The sequence below is a fragment of the Canis lupus genome, chromosome 23 (genome assembly GCF_003254725.2).
Source record: "Canis lupus dingo isolate Sandy chromosome 23, ASM325472v2, whole genome shotgun sequence".
NCBI classification, from domain to species: Eukaryota; Metazoa; Chordata; class Mammalia; order Carnivora; family Canidae; genus Canis; species Canis lupus.
Window position 1 is genome coordinate 23,232,224 of NC_064265.1, and position 24,653 is coordinate 23,256,876.

General features: G+C 45.5%; 1 protein-coding gene across 8 annotated transcripts in view; it reads right to left on the reverse strand.

Moving 5' to 3' along the window:
* KAT2B (lysine acetyltransferase 2B) overlaps positions 1-22,489 on the reverse strand; it is a 99,614-nt gene extending 77,125 nt beyond the window's left edge. For 3 of the 8 annotated variants that reach the window (XM_035705218.2, XM_035705216.2, XM_035705212.2), the window contains exon 1: positions 9,947-17,612. In XM_035705218.2, coding sequence (XP_035561111.1) covers positions 9,947-10,096 — 150 coding nt within the window. In that variant the 5' untranslated portion in view covers positions 10,097-17,612. The other 5 variants (XM_035705215.2, XM_035705213.2, XM_049100005.1 and 2 more) reach the window with 4 other exon arrangements.
* Between the last annotated feature and the right edge of the window lie 2,164 nt (positions 22,490-24,653).

Genomic DNA, 24,653 nt, shown 5'->3' on the forward strand with positions numbered 1-24,653 from the left:
ATATGTATTTGGATATACAGAGAAATGAGACATATAGACTTACGGGAAGAGGAAGAGAGACAATCACATTGTACTTTATATTCTTCTCTATGGTATTCATATTCATGGGTTGTTAATTTTCTTTAACATTAATTCATCTGAGAAGAGATCGTAATTCCAGAAAAATTCCAACAACAGTAACAGGCTCAGTATAAATCAGTTGTGGGGGAGGAAGGGTAGAAACCACATCCTTATCACAAACCACATTTAAGAATTCAAAGATCCAAATTTTTTTCCCCGTGGGGTTGCTTATAAAACCCTTTACTGAGGTCCAAGCCAAAATGTAACAAGCCTGCAATTCTTGGAGAAGACAATATAGATTTCCTAGAGATATAAATCTTAACTTCACTATTGCAACAGACTTAGAGTCATCAGCCCAGAAAGAAAAAAGTTTATTCCCCTTCTTGTCTTAACATGACAAGAGAAGAATGGCTGTGTTCATGGGGGGCTGAAAATGGGTCACAGATCTCATGGCAGAGAGACTGTCGAATAATAAAGACTTATATTGCCTTTCCTAATAAAAAACGTTACATCCCAAATATTAACCACACTTGTTTAATAAGCTACTTGCCATAGAAGTGCTTAATGAATTCAACGAACAATAAACACTTAAAAATGTAACTGAATAAAGGACTTTTCTTTCAGAACTGGCTCACTTTGCTTCCCCCGCTGAGTCCTGGGATCCCAGTAGCTTTCACAATGTAGACTTTTATTTCCTTTGTTCGGAACAACTGAGACTTTCTCCAAATAAAGAGAAATTCCCTGAAAACTAATAAGAAGATAAAAGGACAGAGAGCGCAAAGGAGAGAGGAAGAAAACACAGGCAAAACACTGAAAAGTATAAACGTTTTGTCAGCCCCACGGCACTGCCACTGTGCTGGCCAGTATGTGGCAGCCAGTCACAAATGGGTATCCTGTCTTCAAAAGGTAGCAGGTCCAAGGTGAGATGCTTTGTTAAGTGTAAAATAAACACCAGATTCCAAAGGCTTAGTGTCAAAAACAAAAGAATGTTAAAATATCTAAGAATTATTTTCTATTGATTACATGTTATAATGATATTGTGGAAATATTAGGTTAAAGAATGTATTAGAATTAATAAAATTCAATGGTTGGTTTTTCTTTCTCCTTTTTTAATGTGTTGGGGTGGGTGGAACAGTGTTCCCCTAAGTGCATGTTCATTGGAACCCTAGATAGGCTCTTTTTGAAAATAGATATGATTTTTTTGTAGATACGATTTACTTAAGGATATGGAGATGAAATTACCCGAGACTTAATCTGGGCCCTGAAACCAATAATTGGTGCTTTTATAAAAGAAAGGAGAGAGAGATTTGAACCAAGTCATACACACAGGCCAAGTGAAGACAGAGGCAAACACTGGACTTATGCATCTATACATCAAGGAATGCCAATGACTGCAGGAGGCAAGAAAGGATTCTTCTGAGAGCCTTCGGAGGAAGTATGGCCCTGCTGATATCTTGATTTCAGACCACTGGCCTCCAACACTGTGAATAAGGCAAGTTTCTGTTGCTTAAAACTCACCTTGTTGGTGATAATTTGTCACAGCAGTCCTAGGAAACTATTACATGTAGCTACTAGAAAATGCTGAGTTACATATGTAGCTCATATTCTATTTCTATTGGACATCACTGCACTAGAGTTTAAGAGGAATCTATCCTCCAAAACCCAAGTATTTGCTATGGACCCTAACAGCTTATGCCTAAAATAGTCCCAACATTTCCTAAGTGGATCTAAGTAGTTCAGGTTATACCTCTCTGAGATTATCTGGAAATTCCTTGAGCTTGGCTCACTTGTTTCAGGATATTTTTTTTTTTTTGGTAGGATATACAAAGTACTTCCTACATGTGTACATTCACCATGGGACCCTTGGAAATCTAAGTGCACAAAACTTTTAATAAGTGTGGGACTTCTTGCCCAATTTACTAAAGAGGACATGCTAATGTTTTGTCCTTTACAAAACATTCAATGCCAGTATCCTTGACTGCCAGCAAAGCACCTTCTGCCACGTGATCCAAGCCACAGCCCCCATGCCCTCTGCCTTGGCCTTTATATCTATCATCTATCTCCTTTCCAGAAGTGCAGGCCCAGCCCTGTTCTTCCAGATAAGAGGTTTTCCTTCAAAACACCTTTCCCATCTCTCCTTAATTAGGCAAGACAGCTGCTAGCTACAGGAACTCCCAAGGGGATTGGCCTTGCAGCTTTAACAAAGTACCAGCTGAAGGACAACCTTTTAGGGAGAGCGCTGCCAAGCCAATTACTGCAGCAGCTAGCAACCTGGGCACAAAGAGGGGAAAGCTGCCCCGATGACTTCATCTCCCCCAGGAGCACGTCTCTGCAGACATGGGAGAACCAAGAAAGAAGCAAAGGCCACTGGATTGCTCCAGCAGGCCCGGGATAAGAATGGGTTTGCCCCAATAGAATCCAGGGTTAAATGGCAACAGCCCTTGTTGTAGTGTGCAGAAGCCAGGACAGAGGATGAAGAAGAAACTGAACTGGATAAACAGGCAATCATGGCTCAGATGACAGATGAGGGAGCAGGGTGCTTACAGTTCACTCAGTGTCGATGAGATGGGTGTGAAGATATTTGGGTGACATCCAGAGGAACAAGAGAAAGACAGCCAAGCTGACTCACAGGATTCAGTCATGCTTAAAACGCTGGGAAGTCCTATTTGCTGGAAAACTTAACCCAGTGACAGGGATGTCCCACAGCAAGAACACACTGAAGGGAAATTTATGGAGTAAAACTGTGAATCCAACATTTATTAAGCCCCTCAAGTGAGAAAAACACTTGTACACTTGTTCTTATCCTGTATGAGGAAGGTATTCATTATTCAGAATAGGAAGCTGAGGCTCTAAGATGTTAAGAGATTTGCCTGAACTTTTTCAGTCTTCTTCTGCAAGAAGCCTTGAGTATATTCAGGCCGTTAACTGGAGTCCCGTGGTTGTGTGTGGAGGTCTTCACTCTATTTAACTACCTCTCTGCCCCATGTTAGACAAAAGTAGAATGTTTAAAAGTCAACACCAAAATCATTACAAGATACAATGGCTCGAGGATGGCTATAATCAATAGCCATATAATCTGTCAGATAATAATAAATGTTGACAAGGATGTAGAGAAATGGGAAACTTCAAACACTGTTGGAGAGGATGTAAAATAATAGCCAAAGTCAAAAAGAGTTTGGTGGTTTTGTAAAAAGTTAAACATAGACCAATGGAATAGAATAGAGAGCCCAAAAATAAACCTTCACATAAAAATCAAGTGATTTTCCAAGACCATTGAATGAGGAAAGGACAGTTTTTTCAACAAATGCCGTTAGAAAAACCAGATACTCACTTGCAAAAGAACGAAGTGGTTCAACCCCAGACTCATACCATACACAAAAATAAACTCCAAATCCATCAAGGACTTAAGTCTAAAACCTAAAACTATAGAATTCTTAAAAGAAAACAGGAAGAGCTTCATGACATTGAAATTTGGCAATGATTTCTTGATAGGACACTGAAAATACATGCAACAGAAAAAAAATAAACTGGATTTAGCCAAAATTAAAAACTTCTGTGCATCAAAGAATACAATCAATAGAACACAACTCACAGAATTAAAAAAAAAAAAAAAAAAAAAAACGCTGCCAATCAAATACCTGGTAAGGGGTTAATATTCAGACTATATAAAGAACTCCTACAACTCCGCAACAAAATAACATACAACCCAATTTTTAAAAAATGGGCAAAAGATATGAATAGACATTTCTCCAAAGACATACAAATAAATAAATACATAAAAAGATACTCAAAATCACTAATCACTAGGAAAATGCAAATCCAAACCACAGTGAGATATCCCCTCATACTCATTAGGACAGCTATTATCACAAACACAGAAAACAACAAGTGTTGGTGAGGATGTAGAGAAACAGGAACCTTTGTGCATTATTGGTGGAAAGGAAAATTGGTCAGGCACTATGAAAAAGTTATGACAGTTCCTCAGAATATTAAAAATAGAATTACCATATGATCTAGCAATTCCACTTCTGGGAATATACCCAAAAGAATTGAAAGCAGGAACTTAAATATTTAAGTTCATAACCCTAGTTCACAAAAACATTTATAAAAACCAAAAGGTAGAAGCAACCCAAGTGTCCACTGACAGAAAATGGATAAACTGTAGTATATGAATACAAGAGAATACACTATTCAGCCTTAAAAAATAAAAGAAATTCTAACACGTGTTTCAACATGGATGAGCCTTGAGGACAGTATGTTAGGTAAAATAAGCCAGTCACAAAAGGAAAAATACTGTATGGTTCCACTTGTATGAGGTACCTAGCATAGACAGATCACAGAAAATCAGTAGGATTGTAATGCTTGCCAAGAGATGAAAGGAAGGAGGAATGAGAATTATTGTTTAATAGGTATAAAGTTTCAGTTTGGAAAGATGATATGAGTTTGTAGATAGTGATAGTTGCACAACAATATGAGTTTCTTTTCCTTTTTTTTAAAGATTTTATTTATTTGAGTGTCCACGAGTGGGGATACAGGCAGAAGGACAAGCAGACTTCTCACTGAGCGTGGAGTCTGACTATCCCAGGACCCTGAGATCATGACCTGAGCCAAAGTCAGACACTTAACTGACCAAGCCACTCAGTTATCCCGCTGAGTTTCTTAATACTAATGAAGTATAACTTAAAAATGGTTAAGATGGTAAATTTTATGTGATGTGTATTTTATCACAACTTAAAAAAAAATAAATGTTTTTAAAAGTTAAACATGAATTTACCACATGATCCCACAAACCCATTCCAAAGTATCTGTCCAAGAGAAATGAAACATATATCCATGCAAAGATTTGCACACAGATGTCCACTCAGTGTTATTCATGTCAGTTAGCCAAAAGGTGGAAAGCATCCAAATGTCCATCAACTTGTGAATACATAAACAAAACATGCCATATCCACACAGGGGAATATTATTTGGCATTAAAAAAGAATGAGATGCTGATTATATGCTATATGAATGAGCCCAAAAACATTATCCTAAGAAGCCAGTCCCATTCTGCATAATTCCATATATATGAATTCCAGAAAAGGCACGTCTATAGACATAGAAGTAGATTGAATAATCTGAGACTAAAATGCAAAGAGGCCTGATACCAAATGGACGCAAGGATCTTTTGGGAGAGGTAGAAATCTAAAACTCAATTTCCTAAAAGTCGTTGAATCGTCAACTTAAAACCACAGACTTTTGGGGCATCCAATTATATCTCACTAAGGTTTTTTAAATTTTATTTATTTTTTTAAAGGTTTTATTTATTTATTCATGAGAGACACAGAGAGAGAGGCAGAGACATAGGCAGAAGGAGAAGCAAGCTCCCCACAGGGAGCCCAATATGGGACTCAATCCTAGGACCCTGGGATCATGACTTGAGCCAAAGGCAGATAGATGCTCAGCCACTGAGCCACCCAAGTGTTCCTCACTAAAGTTTTTTTAAGGCAAGAACTGGGGCACCTGGGTGGCACAGTTGGTTGAGTGTCCAACTCTTGGTTTTGGCTCAGGTCAGCTTTGGTGGTGATCTCAGGGTCATGAGACCAAGCCCTGTGTTGAGCTCCAAATTCTCCGTGGAGTTGGCTTACATCTCCCTCTTTCTCTGCCCCTCCCCTCACTAAAATAAGTCTTTAAACATATAAAAATTAAAAGGCAAGAAGTGCTAATTACTAATTATCACTTCAAATACAGGTCTTCTGCAAAGTTTCACCAAAACTCATCCCAAAATTGAGGTATGTTTTCTCCTCACAAATTAAAAAAAAAAAAGCTTAATAAGCTACATTTGGGGGAAAGGAAAAAAAAAAAAAAAAAGGACCAGCAAATGGGGGCCTCCATCTTTGTCCTTTTCTAATCTAAAAAAGCAAAAGAAGTTAGTGTCTAGGTGGCTACGACCTCCACTGTCAGAATTTGTCTTGGCCAAAGGGAAATGATGGGAATAAGTCATTAAGTAGGTTGCCCTGCTTTTAAAATGAATGGAAACTTTTAAATAATTAAAACTTGCTAATAATACAGCCTTATCTGCTGGTGCTTCTTTTGGGCTCCTTCATTCAACACCCTTGACTTGCTGACATCCAACTTTCTGGCATGTTCACAGCTTCATTTGACCCTAACTGGAATCTAAATGGATTTCTATACAATGAATCTAGTTCCCCTCCTTGGATTGTAGTATAAACTGTAGGGTGCAGCCTCTGGACGGCAGGGGAGGGGGAGACTGACTCATTCTGGAGGTGACAGAAAGGGAGTGAAAGCCAGGATGGAGGAAGACAGGGGAGAGAACCAACATTCTCATTTGTCACTGTAGCAAGCTGCCTGAATTCTGTTAACGGTGTGCATGTGTTACTCTGGGGGGAGGGGGGAGGAATCTTTTAATCCTATTTTATTTTTTTAAAAGATTTAATTTATTTATTAATGAGAGAGAAAGAGAGAGAGAGGCAGAGACTCAGGCAGAGAGAGAAGCAGGCTCCACCCAGAGCCCAACATGGGACTCGATCCCAGGGCTCCAGGATCACGCCCTGGACCAAAGGCAGGCACCAAACCGCTGAGCCACCCAGGGGTCCCTTAATCCTATTTTTAAAACACCACCACTGAAAGTCCCCGTAAGCTGTTGTGATCTCAATAAATTTGGAAGGGAACTGCTTTGGAAGCAATTTGGATAAATAATGTTCTTGTGATTGGAAGCAGTGCTTCTCAAACTTTAATCTGCCTCCAGATCACCTAGGAAATCTTAAAATGCAGATTCAGATTCAGTAAATCTAGGGTGGGGCCCAAGGTGCTGCAGTTCTAAAAAGTTCCCAGCGGGACACCTGGGTGGCTCAGCAGTTGAGTGTCTGCCTTTGACTCAGGTCGTGATCCTGGGGTCCCGGGATCAAGTCCTGCATCAGGCTCTCTGCATGGAGCCTGTTTCTCCCTCTGCCTGTGTCTCTCTCTCTTATTCTCTGTCTCGAATGAATGAATGAATGAATGAATGAATGAATGAATAAATAAATAAATAAATAAATAAATAAATAAATAAATAAATAAATAAATCTTTTTAAGAAAAAAGTTCCCAGGTGAGACCCACCCAGTCACATGCTCCACCAACTGAGCCAACTGAGCCAGACAGGTGCCCCCAAAATCTGGGTATTTGGCCTAAGTGAAAAAGAGAAGGCAGGAGTGGGGGCGGGAGACAAATTTGCCTGGAATTGAAAGTAAAAACAGAAGTGGAAGGGAAGATAAGTAGCATGGTAATTCAGGCAGAAACATCTCTGAAGACATTAATGAACAGTGCCACTTTGGTCTGGAAAGTCACAAACCAAATACTGCAGAGTGGTCAAGGATAGAGGAGGAGAATGGAAAATATGCCACGAGGAGATGACCCGGGTATAATTCAAATGCTGCTCTTCCAAGCTCTCCAAGATGACTCCAACATCAAATCTACAAAAAACCTTTCTGACCTTGCTGTCTGGAAGACAGCCTAGGCCTGGGCTAGAGCTCAGTCAGGAACCTCCCTCTTTATGCTAATTAATGAGGTCTGATGGAATCAAAAGCTCAACCCTCAGGCATTATCTAAAAAGGTGCTAAGTGACTCCAGCACTACCAAATGGCCTAGGGAGGGACCAGACCCTGCCTCACATCTGAGTCGCATCACCCAAACACACATCATCCCTGGAAGGGCCTCAAGAAGTCCTGAATGACACCAAGACCAAGAAACTTGGTGCCCCAGAATCCTAAATCCCAGACAATCCCTGAATCTCTTCTAATATACACAGAATTAATCTCAGAGTTTATCGGTGAACTTGCCAACGCAGACAGCTCAGTCTTCAACACTGGAAAGACTTGTCAAACTGTTTGGCTGACATTGAGCAGGCCAGACAACCAGCTGACAAAATTTTTCACTCTTCGGTCTGTTGTTCTGGTACCAAGTCAGCTGGGATGAGCAAAATAAACAGCGCCATATATGTTGCTTCCTTGGACAGCTCACGTTCTCATGATATCCGTCATTATCCGGGCTGATGACTCGCCAATCCACATAACCAGCCCAACCTGCAAAGCAGAACTCCAGCCTGCATTCCCAACTGCCCACACCTGGCATCCCTGCCCAGGAAGCTTGCCCTAAACCCCAGAACCCCTTTGCAACTAACCTATTCCCTTCAATGGCATCCGCCTTTCTCCCAGCTCCTGAGGCTCAGTATATCTGAATTCATTGCCCTCACCCAAGGCCATCTGATTCTTCTTTCGAAATCTCTCCCAGATTTATACCTTCTCCATTCTCACTGGTGTGGCCCTGGGTCAGGCCTTGAATAGCCAGTTCGAAGAAACAGCTTTCTTCTCACTTTCAATACATCCCCACTCCCACTCCATCTAACAGGCATGGGACACATCACTCGCCTCTAAATGTCATCTAACAATGTCCAACATTTCTGCCCAATACTTTCCAAGGCAATTTTAGCCTACATCATTTTATTTTCCCCTCCCAATAACCCCACAGGACAAGTAATTCGATGCTTGCAGAAGGGGTGTGGCTTGCCTGAGTTACCCCAGCTGGCAAAGGAGCAAGGAGCCAAAACCAAAACCTAAAACTTTTCGCTGGCACTCTAAAATATCTCGGGTCTCCTCCTTCTTAAAGTGCAATGACTCGCTATTATTAAATGACTTCAGTCCAAAATGTTCTACCTGAAACTCAAGACTTTCTATCGACAGGTTTCTTCTTTACCCAGAGAGAGGTTCCTATTTTCCCCCGATTTGTGTATTTGTTTTTCCTTTTTCTTCAATTTGGCTGGTCTCTTTATTAAGATCAGCAGTTACTTTTAACTGTAATAGTAGCTACTATTTTTTTTGAGCACTTAGCATATTCCAGATACTAAACCAAACTGCCAAGTGGATTATCTCATTTTATTATCAAAACAAAACTTAACTACTAAAAGACACACCTAATTTAACACATCCAGGAAAAGGACTCTTGATTCTCATCCACTCTAAAGCTGCCTCTCTTGTGGTCCTGCCCAACCTCGTAAATAGAGGTTTCCATCCTTTCCATTGCTTAAGCCAAAATCCTAGATATTAGGTTCATTTCTATCTTTTTCTCACTGCCACCTCCCACCACAAATCAAGTCCTGTTGCCTTCACACTCATAATATTGCCCCAAACTAGCTATTCTCACCCTCTCCACTGTCATCACCCACACGCAAGCCATCACCCACTTACACCTACACTGCAGTAACTTCAACTAGCCCTCTTTTTTTCTCTTGTACACTGTACTCTTCTCAAAGCAGTGAAAGGGGATGCTTTAAAACCCAAATCTTATCTGAATCCATCTGAAACAGCCCAGATGCCTAACAGCAGGTGAACGGATAAACAAACTTGTATATCCATACAGTGGAATACCTCTCAGCAAGAAGAAGAAATTAACCACTGATGCATCTAACATGCGTGAATCTCAAAACTACACTGAGTGAAAAAATAAGAGTATGTACTGTGTGGCATCCTTTACATGAATAATTCTAGAGTATCAAAAATGAATATATTGTGATACAAAGTAGATCAGTGGTTGCTTCTGAGGGGGAGGCATTTGAGTGGCAAGGAGCAGAAGATAACTTTCTAGGGTGATTTAAAATGTTCTGGGTCTTGATACGCATTTGTTGGAAATGATCAGAACTGGAAATGAAATCATTTCACTGTGTGAAAATTATACATGCTCAGCCATCTGGCCCTATCAACCTCTCCCACTTCATCCCCTACACTCGTTCCCTTGCCCCCCACCTGGCCACAAGGGTCACCTGGCCACCCTGGAGCATGCCAAGCCATTTCTGCCCTGAGTCTTTGCACTCCCCACCTGGCACCCTCGACACACGTAAACAGACACACATACCCTCCCGCCTCCAGTAGCTTGGCTCCTTGTTATCAGGCAGGCCCCAGACCATATCCCATCCACAGAGAGACCTTTCTGGGCACGTATTGGAAGGACTCCCCAGGCACTCTCATTTACTTCTCTGTTTTCATTCTGTGTGGCATGTGGCATTTACCACTTTCTGTTATTTTCTTGTTTACTGTGTCTGCTTCTGCTACCAGAAGCAAGCTCTGCAAGAGTAAAAACCCATCTGTCACTGTATCGCCAGCATCTAAATCAATGCCTGGCACATGATATAACAGTTTGTTGAATGAATGGGTAAAGTTGACAATATCACACTCTCCCATTTTTCAGTTATGAAATCACAGGCTTGTAAAGGGTAAGTAATCTCCCCATGGTCACACGGCGAGAAAGCAGCATGTCAGTATTCAAACCCAGGCAGTCGGTTCCCTAGGTCCATGTTCCAAGCCACTCTGACGTCTTGCTCCCTTCGCTTCTGCTTCTCTGCTGTTTTCTCGCCTTCACTCCACCTAGGCTGAGCCTCCCCCCTACACTTCCACCTGCCCCAGCTGATGGTTGTTTTTCTCTGAGCTGACTTCATGCTTGATTATTCCCTTGAATTTTTCTTTCCCTCTCTGTCTCCCCAGCAAGATGAGGGGCTCCTTATGGCTTGCACTTCCCTTTGTCACTCACCCGCCACCAGGACAGAGCCTGGACACAGGCACCTAACCAGTACTCATGGATGTGTTCCCTTGGAGGTAGGGTGAGTCAGGTAGTCCTGGGTATGTGCAAATCCTGGGTTACATGACTCACTTTGCTATTTCCAAGTAAGCTGACCTTGGCTTCCTTGGCATCCTGCCATCCGGTTTCAACACCAGCTCGTTAGAGCTAATGCAAATTAGAGCTGCCATCACCAGTCACTATGATACGATTCAGGTCTCATCCCTGCACTTCTGGAATCTCCTGCATACCACAGGAGCCTGCACGGGCCAAGAGCATGCAATGATGGGGGCTTTTCCAGAGAGTATAGAGCTAATGGAAGCATCCCCACCATGTCCAGCCCTGAGGTCACTGCAGAGGTTACTCAAAGCCTCCTCCTAAGGGTAGGTAGTGTATCACTCCAAATGGATCATTAGGAGACGTTAGTCACACTTTTGTGCAAAATACATGCATTCATTCATCTCCTGATTTTTTTCTTAAAAGATTTTGTTTATTTATTCATGAGAGACACAGAGAGACAGAAAGAGAGAGAGAGAGAGAGAGGCAGAGACACAGGCAGAGGGAGAAGCAAGCTCCATGCAGGGAGCCCGACGTGGGACTCAATCCCAGGTCTCCAGGATCAGGCTCTGAAGGCCGCACTTAACTGCTAAGCCACCGGGGCTGCCCCAGATTCTTTTTTTTTTAAATTTTATTTTATTTATTTATTCATGAGAGACACACAGAGAGAAGTAGAGATACAGGCAGAGGGAGAAGCAGGCTCCACGCAGGGAGCCCAATGTGGGACTCAATCCCGGGACTCCAGGATCACGACCTGGGCCGAAGGCGGGCGATAAACTGCTGAGCCATCCGGACACCCCCATTCATCTCCTGATTAAAAAATAATAATAAGCCTTGTGACTGGGCTTCTGGGTACAAACAGAACAACAAATTAAAGAAAGCCTATGGTAACCTTTAGTTTAAGTGGGCAGCAAAGCAACAAAATATAAGTAGTAGTTAGAAAACATGTCTTTGTAGGTGATTTTTTTTCTAGTTCACAACACCATATAGACTTTTAAAATATATGATAAGAGCCTTTACTCACTTCATAGGTTTTAACTCACTAGTCTCACAATACTTACAACTCCCTTGTGAGAATTTACTTCCATTTTTTTTTTTTTTTTTTTTTAATTTATGATAGTCACACAGAGAGAGAGAGGCAGAGACACAGGCAGAGGGAGAAGCAGGCTCCATGCACTGGGAGCCCGACGTGGGATTCAATCCCAGGTCTCCAGGATCAAGCCCTGGACCAAAGGCAGGCGCTAAACCGTCGCGCCACCCAGGGATACCAATTTACTTCCAATTTGCAGAAGAGGAAACAGTGGTCAGAAGTTCACATCATTCCCTCAGAGAAGGATCAAAAGTGGATGTGACCCTCCTTGCTCTATATTGTAGGAGAAATCCAGGCCATCAAACAAGTACTGCAGGTCACCAGGTCTGTTGTAAGCTCACAGGGAACCACACTTAGCTACAGAGTCGGGAAGATGCTGTTCTAGCCTCAGCCCTGGCTGCCCTGCCCCTGGGACTACGTGGCTTTGGACAAGTTACTAAACCTCTCTGAGCCTCAGTTACCTTGTCTCTAAATCTTCCTTCCAATCTCACAAAGCCTCTGAATATGAAATGCACTGTGAATATGAAATTACTCATTTATTCAACAAATACATATTGAGCACCTACTATTCACAAGGCACAGTCAGCAGACCTGGGATACAAAGCAAACCAAAGTCTCTGCTTCATGAAACTTCTATTGTCACAAATGAAACAATATTATAATATATATATATGATTTCCAAGTGTTGAAGATGAAGTAAAGGAAAACAAATAACCTTACAGAGTGATGGGGTGCTGCTATTTTTTGACAGGGAGGCATCTCTGAAAAGTTGGTATTTGAGAATGGACCAGAATGACGCTTGACAATAATACCACGTCAATACCCAGAGAAGAAAAGCGTGCAGGCAGCCCGGGTAGCTCGGTGGTTTAGTGCCGCCTTCGGCCCGGGGTGTGATCCTGGAGTCCTGGGATCGAGTCCCACATCGGGCTCCCCTGCATGGAGCCTGCTTCTCCCTCTGCCTATGTCTCTGCCTCTCTGTGTGTGTGTTTCTTATAAGTAAGTAAATAAAATCTTAAAGAAAAAAAAAGTGTGCAATGCAGGGAGTATCAGCATGTATAATTAAATGCCAGAGATGAAAACAATTCATTACAAAGATTCAAGGGGCACCTGGATGGCTAAGTTGGTAAAAGTGACTGACTCTTGGATTTGGCTCACGTCGTGATCTCAGGGTCCTGGGATTGAGCACCCTCTTACCCCCCAGCATCAGACTCCACACTCAGCAGGGAGTCTACTTAATATTCTCTCTCTCTGGGACACCTGAGTGGCTCAGTGGCTGAGCGTCTCCCTTTGGCCCAGGGCCTGATCCTGGAGTCCCGGGATCGAGTCCCACATCAGACTCCCTGCATGGAGCCTGCTTCTCCCTCTGCCTGTGTCTCTGCCTCTGTGTGTGTGTGTGTCTCTCATGAATAAATAATGAAATCTTAAAAAAATAAATAAATAAAAGATTCTTTCTCCCTCTGCCCCTCCCCCGTGTATGCTCGCTGTCTCCATGTGCACTCGCTAAAATAATAAATAAATCTTTAAAAATATATAAGGATTCAATGTTATTTCAATTGTGATGAAAGGGGATGAACCATCATAAGGAATTTAGACAGGAGCTACTTAAGTAGAAATTTAAAGCAACCCATGGAAATAAATGAAGAATAAATAAATGGCATTAGGTACAACACCCCCATGTACATGTGCACCCAAGTAAAAAAGACAAAAATCCTGTTGCATTAAATACACCAATTACACAACAGATTACTTCATAAGTGGATAGTCCATATGATTCTATTAAATAATAAGCTTACATATCACACATGAGTTTTCAAGGATGAGTTGTTATGCTGAAACTGCGTTTTGAGTAATAGAGTAATCTGTGCTCCTCACTGCCACTCCTGAAGAGAGGTGGCCTCACACTTTCGGAGATTAGGGCCATGAGGGGAGGGCCGAGGAGGATGATCTCTTTCCTGCATCTCAATCCCACAGGCCAATAACACAACACAGAGGTGTTGGAGCTTTATTGGCTGGGTTCTAGCCAGCCTTCTAGAGACCCTGCCACAGCTCCCAACACGTATGGTTCTGCATGGCTTGCAGAATACAACATATAATTCTAGACATCTTCTAGAACCAAAGATGTGTGACAGGAGGGCTTCTTCACATGGATATTTACCAGTAAAGACTCACCAATACAGACTCCAGAGGAGAAGATGTAGGCTACACATTTTACCAGCTGTGACATCACAGGCCCCCAGCACCCACCTCCATCCCAAAGCTTATCTACAGCCCCCCTTGGTTTCTTGTCCCATTCTTGCCTTCAAGGGTTCTTCCCTACATTCCAAAAACATTCACATATGCTAAATTCGGAAATATCAAATTCTCATCTTTTCTTCCAAAGATTTAATTAAAATTCATTTTATGAAGTCCGCATCCAATGACTTTCATCCTGAAAATGGTTGACAATTTTTAAAACGTTTTAGTTTAAAAAAATGTGTCTTTACAAACTACTTCTATATGCAGCAACAGGGATGCAGCTCACAGACATCATGTGAGTGACAAAAGCCAGGTTCAAAAGAATTCATACCACACCATCCCATTTGGGTCAAGTTTAAGAAAAGCAAAAGTAATCTCTAGTATTAAAAGAATAAGGGGGGCAGCCAGGGTGGCTCAGTGGTTTAGCGCCGCCTTCAGCCCAGGGCGTGATCCTGGATACCCAGGTTCGAGTCCTACATCGGGCTCCCTGCATGGAGCCTGCTTCTCCCTCTGCCTGTGTCTCTGCCTCTCTCTCTCTCTGTGTGTGTGTCTCTCATGAATAAATGAATAAAATCTTAAAAAAAAAAAAAGAATAAGGGTTACTCGAGGTGGGGAGGAGGCACAAGCGGCCTTCAGCTTCATCTGAGTGGCAGCTGCATGGCTGTGTGCCTATGTAAAAATTCATCAAGCTATATATGCTTATGACATAAGCACTTCACTGTCTGCATAATAAAATTAAGTTAAACAAAAATGACTTTCCTCTGAATTGGGCTGAAACACTGCTGTGTGCAGTCTTCTGCAGAGCTGTTTTTGGACTTCTAAATGTCCAGGACAGTCAATTCCTTGCCTCTCTGGCATATCTGGCACCTTCTACAGCCTCTGTAGGTATCACTTTCATCTTCTTTCAACAAGGAATTCTAATGGGCCAGCATAGTGGCCATCCTTGATTGTCAGCTTTAAAACAATCAAGGGCATGCATCTGTCTGTCTAGGCCCATAATAAAAAATGGTTATTTTGTTTGCTTTATGGCCTGCACAGTCTCAATGAACTAGGAAAGCCTTTGAACATACCTCACAATAGGAGTAACAATAAATGTCAAATGAGAGCCATCAAACTCCTGAAACTAAATCCTCTCTGTAAGCCACCGAGAACACCATCCCCTCCACTCCCCATATTACGGAAAGGGGATGCAAAATTGTGCACTAGAAAGATCTACTTTGGGGGCAAGCTCTTCCCTGAGCAACCACTGCTGCTTGAGGAAGTTGCTTCACCTCTTTGGGTCTCAGTTCCCTGCTAGTAAAATGACCTTCCTCACCCTCTTCTTGCCCCAGGTAGAAGGATCAAATGACAGGAGGCTGAACACTCTGGCAAAAACACTATCACAAAACTGCTGATACCCACAGAAGGTTTCCAGAAATGAACTAAAATAAACATAGGTGGGGGGGGGGACACCTGGGTGGCTTAGTGGTTGAGCGTCTGCCATTTTCTCAGGGCATGATCCCGGGGTCCTAGGATCAAGTCCGGCATTGGGCTCCCCACAGAGAACCTGCTTCTCCCTCTACCTATGTCTCTTCCTCTCTCTCTCTCTCATGAATAAATAAATAGAATGTTAAAAAAAAAAATAGACATAGGTGGGAATACATGTATTCCAAGACCTTTCATACATGCTACCGTATTCCATCTTCACAGCGAGTCAATGAGGTGGTGCCTTGACTCCCACTTCACCAGTAAGGAAACTGAACCCCAAGGCTGTTAAGTGGCTGCCCAAAGGCACCCAGCATGGAGGGAGAAGGAGGGTTCTCCAAGTTTGCTCCAGGTAGCCAGGCAGTCAGTGCGCCTACTATCCTGCCACAGGTGCTTTGCGTTTGCAGCAGATTAGGAGTAGGAAACCATGAAGAATAAGAAACCACTGACAACCATTCCTAAACAACTACCTTCCTCTCCTGGAGAGAGGGACAAACTAAATCAGAAGCCACTAAGCCTTGGACATCCAAGTTTTATTGGCACTGCACAGTGTATCCAAATCTTTAATCTGAGAAGCAGATGTTCTGATTGTTCCAAGGTACCTCACATGAAATGTCTGTTTTACCCTCGACATTCCCTATGACGGCTTAGACTTGTAGATTTCCCTGATAGACACAGAATTAAATCCTGCCTATGTGGACAGGTAACCAAGTTTAAATCTGCTCAGTGGTTTAAAGAAATAAAACAAACCAAAAAAAAAAAAGAAACAAAGAAAGAAACAAAGAAACAAAGAAAGAAAAGGAGATCAAAAAACACACCAGCACTGCATCACAAAATGCTAGTTGCAAACACATGCTTCCTAAAACAAAACACTCCTCAGCAGATTTTTGTTCTCTTTTGCCCTATAAACCACTTTCTCAGTTACATAAAACGGTAAATTGCAATCTGAAGGCTTTGCAGGCTTGAATTTCCATCTTCCCTGAAAGTTTATGAGGAAACAATTAAATTTGGTCATCTTTCTCTTTTTTTTTTTTTGTTTTTTTTTTTTGTTTTTTTTTTTTGGTCATCTTTCTCTTGGGCTTTTTGTATTGTGCCTGCCAAATGAAATATTTTTCCTATGTGTGCCTGACTCCATGCTCCATGATACCGCCTCTTAGAGAAGTCACCACGCAAGACATAATTCTATGCTATAGAGTTATGTGGCTAAGGACCACTCTTAGAAAACATTTTGTCGACACCCCTGCATGTTTTGTGCTTTCTTATATTACTACTTATCTAATGAGCTCCAAAAAGATATTTTTAATTTGGTTTCCATTTGCAAACTGTGAATTAATACAAAGTATCACTTTAAAAAGATGCCCAGGGCAGGAGGAAAGTTTTTAGGGCAATGGAAGAGTTATAACACCAAACTGTAGTGATGGAGGCATAACTATATACTTTTACTCAAAAGCATCTGACTGCACGCTTACAGCTGGTGACTTTTACGATCTACAAATTATACCACAATAAAGCTGTTTAGAAATATGCCCCATGATTCACAGTGACATTTTCAGGTTTTAAGTGTTATGCAAATTAGCCTTAAAAGCATTAATTTTTCCTATGCTGCAAATGTATTCATGGCACTACAGGTCAATACAATTTTCCTCTAAAACAGGGTTTCTCAACTTCAGCACTACTGTCATTTGGGGCCAGATAATTGTTGGGCAGGTATGTCCTGTGCAGAGTGAGATGCTTAGTAACATCCTGGGCTTCTACTCACTAGCTGCCAGTACCACTTCCTCCCTCACATTAACAATGACACCAAAAATGCCTCCAGACATCGCCAAATACCCCGGGAGAGGGGGGGTAGGAGGGGCACGTGCAAAACAGCTCCTGGGTAAGAGCCACTGTTCTAGATATTGACAGCTGAAAAAGAAATTTGCTCTCTGGAGGAGTGACCAACAAATGCAAAAGTGTTGGAGGCTCTCCCCAACTTTAAGAACTTGCTCTCCCTGCCCCATTCACCAGCTCCTGGCCAACGTAGGAGAGTTTTTTCTCTGCCTCTGTATGTTCGACAATCAGTGTTACTTTGATTATAAACCATTATGTTTTAAATGCAGCCTAATTTTATAGCCTGTGTCACTCACCAAGTATGGCAGTCAGCCCAGAATCAAAGCAACTGGGTTCTGAATAAATGCTCTTTGGCCATTGACTCTGACAGACAATGCAGCAACTCCATTCACCCAGCATTAATCCGACACTTTTGGGTTCCAGGAACTTTGGAGGACCTCTTCTCTTTTAACTTCAAGGTTGAAGTTTTAGTCTCCATTTTATAGAGGAAGTCATCAAGGCTCAGAGCAAAACTGGATGACTTGTGCCCAAGATCACACGAGTGGCAGAGCTGAGATTTGAGATCCTCTAAATCCCACGGTCTTTCCAGACTTCCACATTAACAGTGTATTCCCTACTCCGAGCTGCTGTAGGGGCTTACCCTGGGCCAGACACCCAGCTGGATGCCTTATACAGATTAGCCCAGTTTAAACCCTCCCTGTTATGCAATGAGACAGTATCATTATTGACAAGGAAATGGAGGCTGAGGTAAAGTCATTGTCCAAGCTCACACCCCTGGATATCCTGAAGTCTGAACTCAAGCACATGCTGTGGGCCACTATACCCTACTGCTTCCTTGCATGTATAAATGGCCTATTTCATTAGGAAGAGTCAATGGGGTTTTTTAGTAGATAAATTATACTTAAACTCATGGAGACTGAGATTTGACCTACTTATATATTTACTTAAGTTTCTTCTATAACACTAAAAACCCAGTCCTGTGCACACCTGTGAGATACCTAAAAATGCACTATATGAAAGAATTCCCTCTACCTGACTGTCAAGAAGCAGTCAGGCTCAAATTTCACTACCGCTATCCTGAAGAGCTAACCTTTTCCTCAGTTCTCTCCAGTTCATTCACCCAAGTCAATAACCACACCACTTAGAATCTATTCAGAGACAAACACATATCAAATAATCACACAATTAAAATTTGGGATAAAAGCACTGGGAAGGAAAAGCAAGCACAAGGGGGTTCCAAACAATTTATAACAGAAAGGCTGGTCAAGCAGATAAAGGAAATGCAAGAAATGTGAGAGTGGCAGGAAGAGTTGGGAGTTAATGTGAAAATGAGTTGAGAGAAGAGCTTTCAGTTCCAGTGGACAATATGTGCAAAGGCCCTGAGGTAGAAGGGAACCATGCATGCAGCGCCCTGAAAAAGGGCCAGACATAGCAGTGGTCAGGCCCTGCAGGGCTTTGTGGACTCCAGCAAAGAGAAATTAAGGGACCCAAGTAGAGATATAATGTGGTCAGATCTACATTTTTAATGATTACTCTGGCTGTGTCACACAGAAGCAAAGGGACTCTCTGAAGCAACCTTTGCCAGAACATAGTTCAAAGAACTCTACTCTAGATCCTGCAAAACAAGTTTGTTTGTTTCTTCTTTTTTCTTCTCTCCAGGGTGTGGCATACCACCCAGGCTGTGAACTAGCTCCCTCCTCCTGTTTCGTTTGTGAAGTTTAAAGGCCAGATCTTTTATCAGGTCTGGGACCTGCTTTTCTTCTAATAACCCCCAGTAAACTACTCCTCTCTTTCCTCCTCATTCTCTCACCTCTCTACTCCCTCCACTTTGCCAAGGGGCCCATCAGTGACAAAAGGTAGAGGAATCTGTCCTTTGGGGGCTTTCTTATATGAAGGATAGAGACAAGCTGATAAAGAACCACAGATCTGCTCTCTCACACTCCCCTCACACCCAACCAAACAGAGGTTTTTTTGTTTTTGGTTTTGGTTTTTTTTTTTTTTTTTTAAAGCAAATCTGAGAGAATGTTACTCCCCACGTTAAAATTCCTGGATTCCACAATGCCCTCTTGGCCACACACATTGCCCCCCAACCTGGTGGCCTCAGCCAATGCAGCTTTAGCTCCTGCTGGCCCAGGTCCAAGCTTTCACAAGTGCTTTCAGTTTCTCCACTTCAAGAAGCTTCACGTCACCCCACCCTGCACTGCCAAGAGTCCTAAGCACCCACTGACACTTCCTCCAGGAAGCCATTCCTACCCCACCCATGCTCCAGCCCTAGAACTGCCCACCTCTGGGTTCCAACACCATCCTAAGCAAGCAGAGTTTTCTAACAACATTGTAAACGGTCTACTGCCTACATCCCCGGGCCCCAAACAATGCATGCACGTGCATGCACACGTACACATACGCTCAGCAGCTCCAGAAGAACACATTCTGGGTGTCACATCCCCAGCATCTAGCACAATGCCTGGCACCTAGTTGTGACCCCTCTAAATATTTACTGAACGAATGAGCAAATAAAAATGGACATGTCCAGAGTCTCCCAAGAGCAGAAAGAGAGGCCTTTAATGAGCAGCTTTCCCTTCCTAAAAGTTTGTGCGTGTGAACATGAAACCACGCAAGTCACAAACCTGAGGAAAGGTGCTACACCTCACTCTCAGAAATCTGAAAGGATCAAAGACATCAGTGCAGGGCACATCACATAGGCTCATGGTTCTTGGGACCAAAACTTCAGGGAATTTTTCAGATATTAAGGCAGGCTGCTGGGAGAGAAGGTGTTGGTGTGGGGAACCTAATAAAAAGTGACTGAACTGACAGTTACTACATGAACCCATTCCAGCTGCAGAATGTCAAGTCCAATAAATAAATGACCTTGTTTTCCATTCTGGGCACAGTTCTCCCATCTGCCTACTAGACTCCATGCCTTGTTGCCACTAGCCTTATGCCCCTTATGATCACCTTGTGGCCTTTCACCTTTCTTAGAAGTATCCTCCCCTCTATCTTTTTTGCAGTCCTTCATAAACACCAACCCTGTATTGCCCTCAGAGGAGGGCAGTTTGCTTTCTTGGCTGAATTCAAAAGGGATTAATAAAACATTGCCCACGTCTGAACCAGGGACTTGCTACTTGGAGCGTGGTCATTGGACTGGCATCACATCATCTGAGAGTTTGTTCGAGATGCAGAATCTCAGCCCCACTCCAGATCCACCGATTCAGAATTTGCATTTTAAAGCTCCCCAGGTGAGCAGCCTGGGTGGCTCAGAGGTTTAGCGCCACCTTTGGCCCAGGTGGTGACTCTGGAGACCCGGGATCGAGTCCCATGTCTGGCTCCTCGCATGGAGTCTGCTTCTCCCTCTGCCTGTGTCTCTGCCTCTCTCTCGTGCTCTATGTCTCTCATGAAGAAATAAATAAAATCTTAAGAAAAAAAAAGTAAAGCTCCCCAGGTGATCCCTATGCACCTCAAAGTTTGAAAAGCAGTAGAGCTAGATCCTACTACATTCCTTCAGCAATTATTTATTACACCCATGTAGGGGACACGGTGGGCATTCATCCCACACACGAGGATGTGAATGGTGTGGGGGAAAAGGGCAGTTAGTAAGCACAGACATTCCCGTGCGCTTGAGAAGCTCCAGTAAATACTGAAAACGGCATCACTGTAGGGAGAGAGGTTCCAGCAGGATGAACAATCTTTACGTCAAAATCCAGAAGCGGTCGATGCAGTTTGGCCGTGGGAATCTGGAACCTGGGAACTTGACCCTGTTTGCAGCAGGCGGGAGATGCACAAGGGAGGTGTGTGAGTGTGTCTTCCCGGCCTCAGCCACAGGCCGCAGGAGCTGACAAGGCCAAGTCCCCGCCCCCCTCAGCTGTCACCCTGTCAAAACAAAGCCGCTGCTGACAGCGCAGGGCCAGCCTGCCCCGCGGCCTCGGGCGATCCTCCCACCCCGGGAGCCCGGCGCCCACATCTGGATCTGCGGCCGAGGGGCTGCGGGGGGCCGGGAGCTGCGGTGCAAAGGGGGCGGCGAGAAACGCGCGTCCTCAAACTGAGCAGCAGCGCCCGCCGCGCAGGCTGTCACCTTGCCAAAGCCTGTTTACACCTCGAGCAGCTGGGACAGCGTTTGAACTAAACAAGTAATAATACAATAATGACGGGGCTGTCACGGCGCGCAGCGGCGCCCCCGCCCTCAGCCTGGGGCGCGGGGAGCTCCCGGACCCTGGCCCCGGGCTCCCAGCCCGACGGCCCACCCCGACGGCCCGCCCCTCGGATCCGCACAGCGCCCGAGCCCCGAAGCCGACTTCGCTCTCACTCCTTCCACCCAGCTCGGCTCCTCGCGGCGGGGCGCGCGGGGAGAGGACGCGCGAAGACGGGGGGCACACATCCCCCCGCCCCCCCCCCCCAAAAAGAGGTTTCCTTAGCCCCGGGGCGCTCGCCGCTAAGCCAGCGCCGCTCGGCTCTCGGGAAGGTGCCTCCGGCGAGCTCCTACAGAGCAACAAAGCCCCAGGGCAGCCCAGGAGCGCAGACGCAGAGGCAACTCCTTCCGAAGGGGAAGAATGAAAGGCTCCGACCGCGGTGATCCCCTCCGTCCAGCCCCACGGGACTCTGGTCCGAGAAGCAGCTAATTGGGCGCGGGCGACAGCAGCACTTCCGCGGTGCAGCGGCCCCGGGCGGGAGGCGGGCGCGGGGGCGGGGGCGGGGGCGCGCGCGGGAGGGGAGGGGAGGGGAGGGGAGGGGAGGGGCGGGGGAGGGGCGGGGGTCCCCGCGGCAGGCCCCAGCCCCCCGCGGCGGCCCGGCCCGGCCCGGGAGCGGCGGGCCACTACCTTGCAGGCGGAGTACACTCCGAGTTTCTCCAGTTTCTTGGCCCGCGGAGCCGAGCGCAGCTGCGCCTTCTTCACGGCGATCCGGGCCGAGCCGCCGCCTCCCGGTCCTTCGGCCGTGCCCGCCGCCGCCACTGCCGTCGCCGGTCCGCAGGCGCCCGAGCCCCCGGCGGCGGCGGCGGCGGCGGAGCACGGGGAGCCCTGCGGCGGCGCGGGCGGCGGCGCGGGGGGCTGCGGGGGCAGCGCCCCGAGCCCGGCCCCTGCCCCTGCCCCGGCCCCGGCCCCGGCCCCGGCCCCGGCCCCTGCCCCGCCGCCGCCCGGCCCGGCCCCGCCAGCCTCGGACATGCCGCCCCGGAGCACGGCAGGAGGCGCAGAGTGTCAGGCGCCGCCGCCGCCGCCGCCGCCGCCGCCGCCAGGGTCTCCCTCTCGGGCTCTGGTCGCCGGGAGCGCGAGACCCTCCCCCCACGCCCTCCCGCCCCCCTCCGCCCACCCCCCTCCCCGCCCCCGCCCCCGCCCTCCCCCGCGCGCGCCGCTCGCCGGGCTCGCTCCGGCCGCGGCCCGCGCGCTGATGGTGGCGGCCGCGGCAGCTGCTCCCCCAGGAGGGAGGGACTAGCGGCTCCTCCGCCGCCGCCGCCGCCGCCGCCGCCGCCGCACACGCCCTCCCGCGGCTCTCCTCCCCGGGGCTCCGCCGCGCGCCGCGGCCGCGGGCATGCTCCTGGGCGCGCGCCGACGGGCCGGCCCTCGGGGGTGGGGGCCCGGCCGACCCCGGCCTCCAGCGCGCCGCCCGCGGGGTCTGTGCCCCCCGCCCGCGCCGCGGCACCTAGCGCTCGCCCGCCAGGGGGCGAGGCCACGCTCCGGGGAGGGCGGGGGTAGGGGGCTGAGCCCAGGCACCTGCCGGCCGCCGCGGGCTGCGCCCCCCCCGCCCCCCGCGAGCCGCCCCCGCCCCCGCCCCCGCCCCCGCCCGGGCCGAGCCTCCCCGCTATTTGTCCTTCCCTCCATCCCACCCTCTCCGACCCGAGGCACAACTTCCTCCGCCCTAGCGGGAGCCGGAGGAAAAAATATTTATTTTTTTGAAAAGGACCCGTCCAAGCTAATCCTTTTCTTTGTTGCTAATTCACCAAAATGAAGGCGTAATGTTTTCTCTCTCTCTCTCTAAGTACTTTTCTGTGCTACTGTTTTTGTTTGTTTTTTTTTTTTAATTAACGGTTTCTTCCTACCGCAATTTTTGGATCCCATCTGCTAGATGACGACAAAAAAAAAAAAAAAGACAATACTTTCTGTAATTTTTGTTTAAAAGCCCTGGTTGTTTAAAAAAAAAAAAAAAAAAACGGTTATCTAAGTGCGCCCTCAAAATGAAAACCGTTCGCAGCGAGGAGAGTTTGAACACCGAAAGTTTGTTCATGGGGCTCAGCTCTGCGCGGTGCGATTATAACCTTTTGCTATTTTCGTTTATATAATGTCACAAAGTTTTCAAAGTTGGTATCGCTAGCCTTCACGTTAACCGGGAAAAAATGTAAGCAGCCTCCAAAAGAAAGAGTGTTGATTTTTGGCCTCACACTTAAAAAAAAAAAAAATTAAGATTTTAAAAACCTCCACTCAGCGTTTTCAACTGTTGTCGAAAACTGTCGTTTTCATTGTTGATGACAACGAGGAGGGTGGCGTTTGGAAGGTGGAGTGCACGTCCCAGTTTTTCATTTGAAAGTTGTGCACCCTCGGTCGGCCTTTCTGAAACAGCGTTTGAAAACCCAGCGCTGTTTCTCGGGACCCTTCACAAGTGCTGTGCTTTCGTAATATGAGTCATAATTTTGTGTAATATGGGTCATAATGTGCGTATTATCAAATTCTTTGCATGCCTTCTAGCTCTCAGCCAGAGATGCCTTAAGGAATGTGCTTTTGCCTGGAAACTTCCCCAGCCATCCCGTTTTTCCAGTTAATTTTCTCTTTTTTTTTTTCTTTTTTTTTTTTTTTCCAGATTCTCTGGAAGTGCTTGTGACTTTTAATGCAGAGTAATAAAGTGAAAAAAAATAAAAGTTTGTATATTTAAACAATGATGTGAGATAGCACAAAGGGAAACGGCATCTCCCAACTTGAGTCCAGCCTGATGAGGGGAAATGGCAGACTCTGGTCAGGTTCCATCAGGACAGTCACTCGTGTGGCTTCTCTTTCCCATTATTCCTCTCTCCTACTTCTGCTGAGGTTTTGCAGACTCTTTGCCATTCTCACCACACCAAATGGGAATCTTAAAGGCTGTGATCCACTGATCAGTCTAACAGATATTGATAGGGGCTTGGGTTCCACGTGTAGGTGCTTGTCAGATTGATGAGATGGTCCACTTGAGATTTGTGCACTGGTTATAAATTTCCGTCAAGTATTTTTTTTAAGTCATAAATATTAAACTCCAGTTAATGGTGCTCATGCTGAAAATTTAGGGGGCAGTGTCAAAATATAAAATGAATTGGGGCACCTGGGTGGCTCATAGGTTAAATGGCTGACTCTTGATTTGGGCTCAGGTCATGATCTTGGG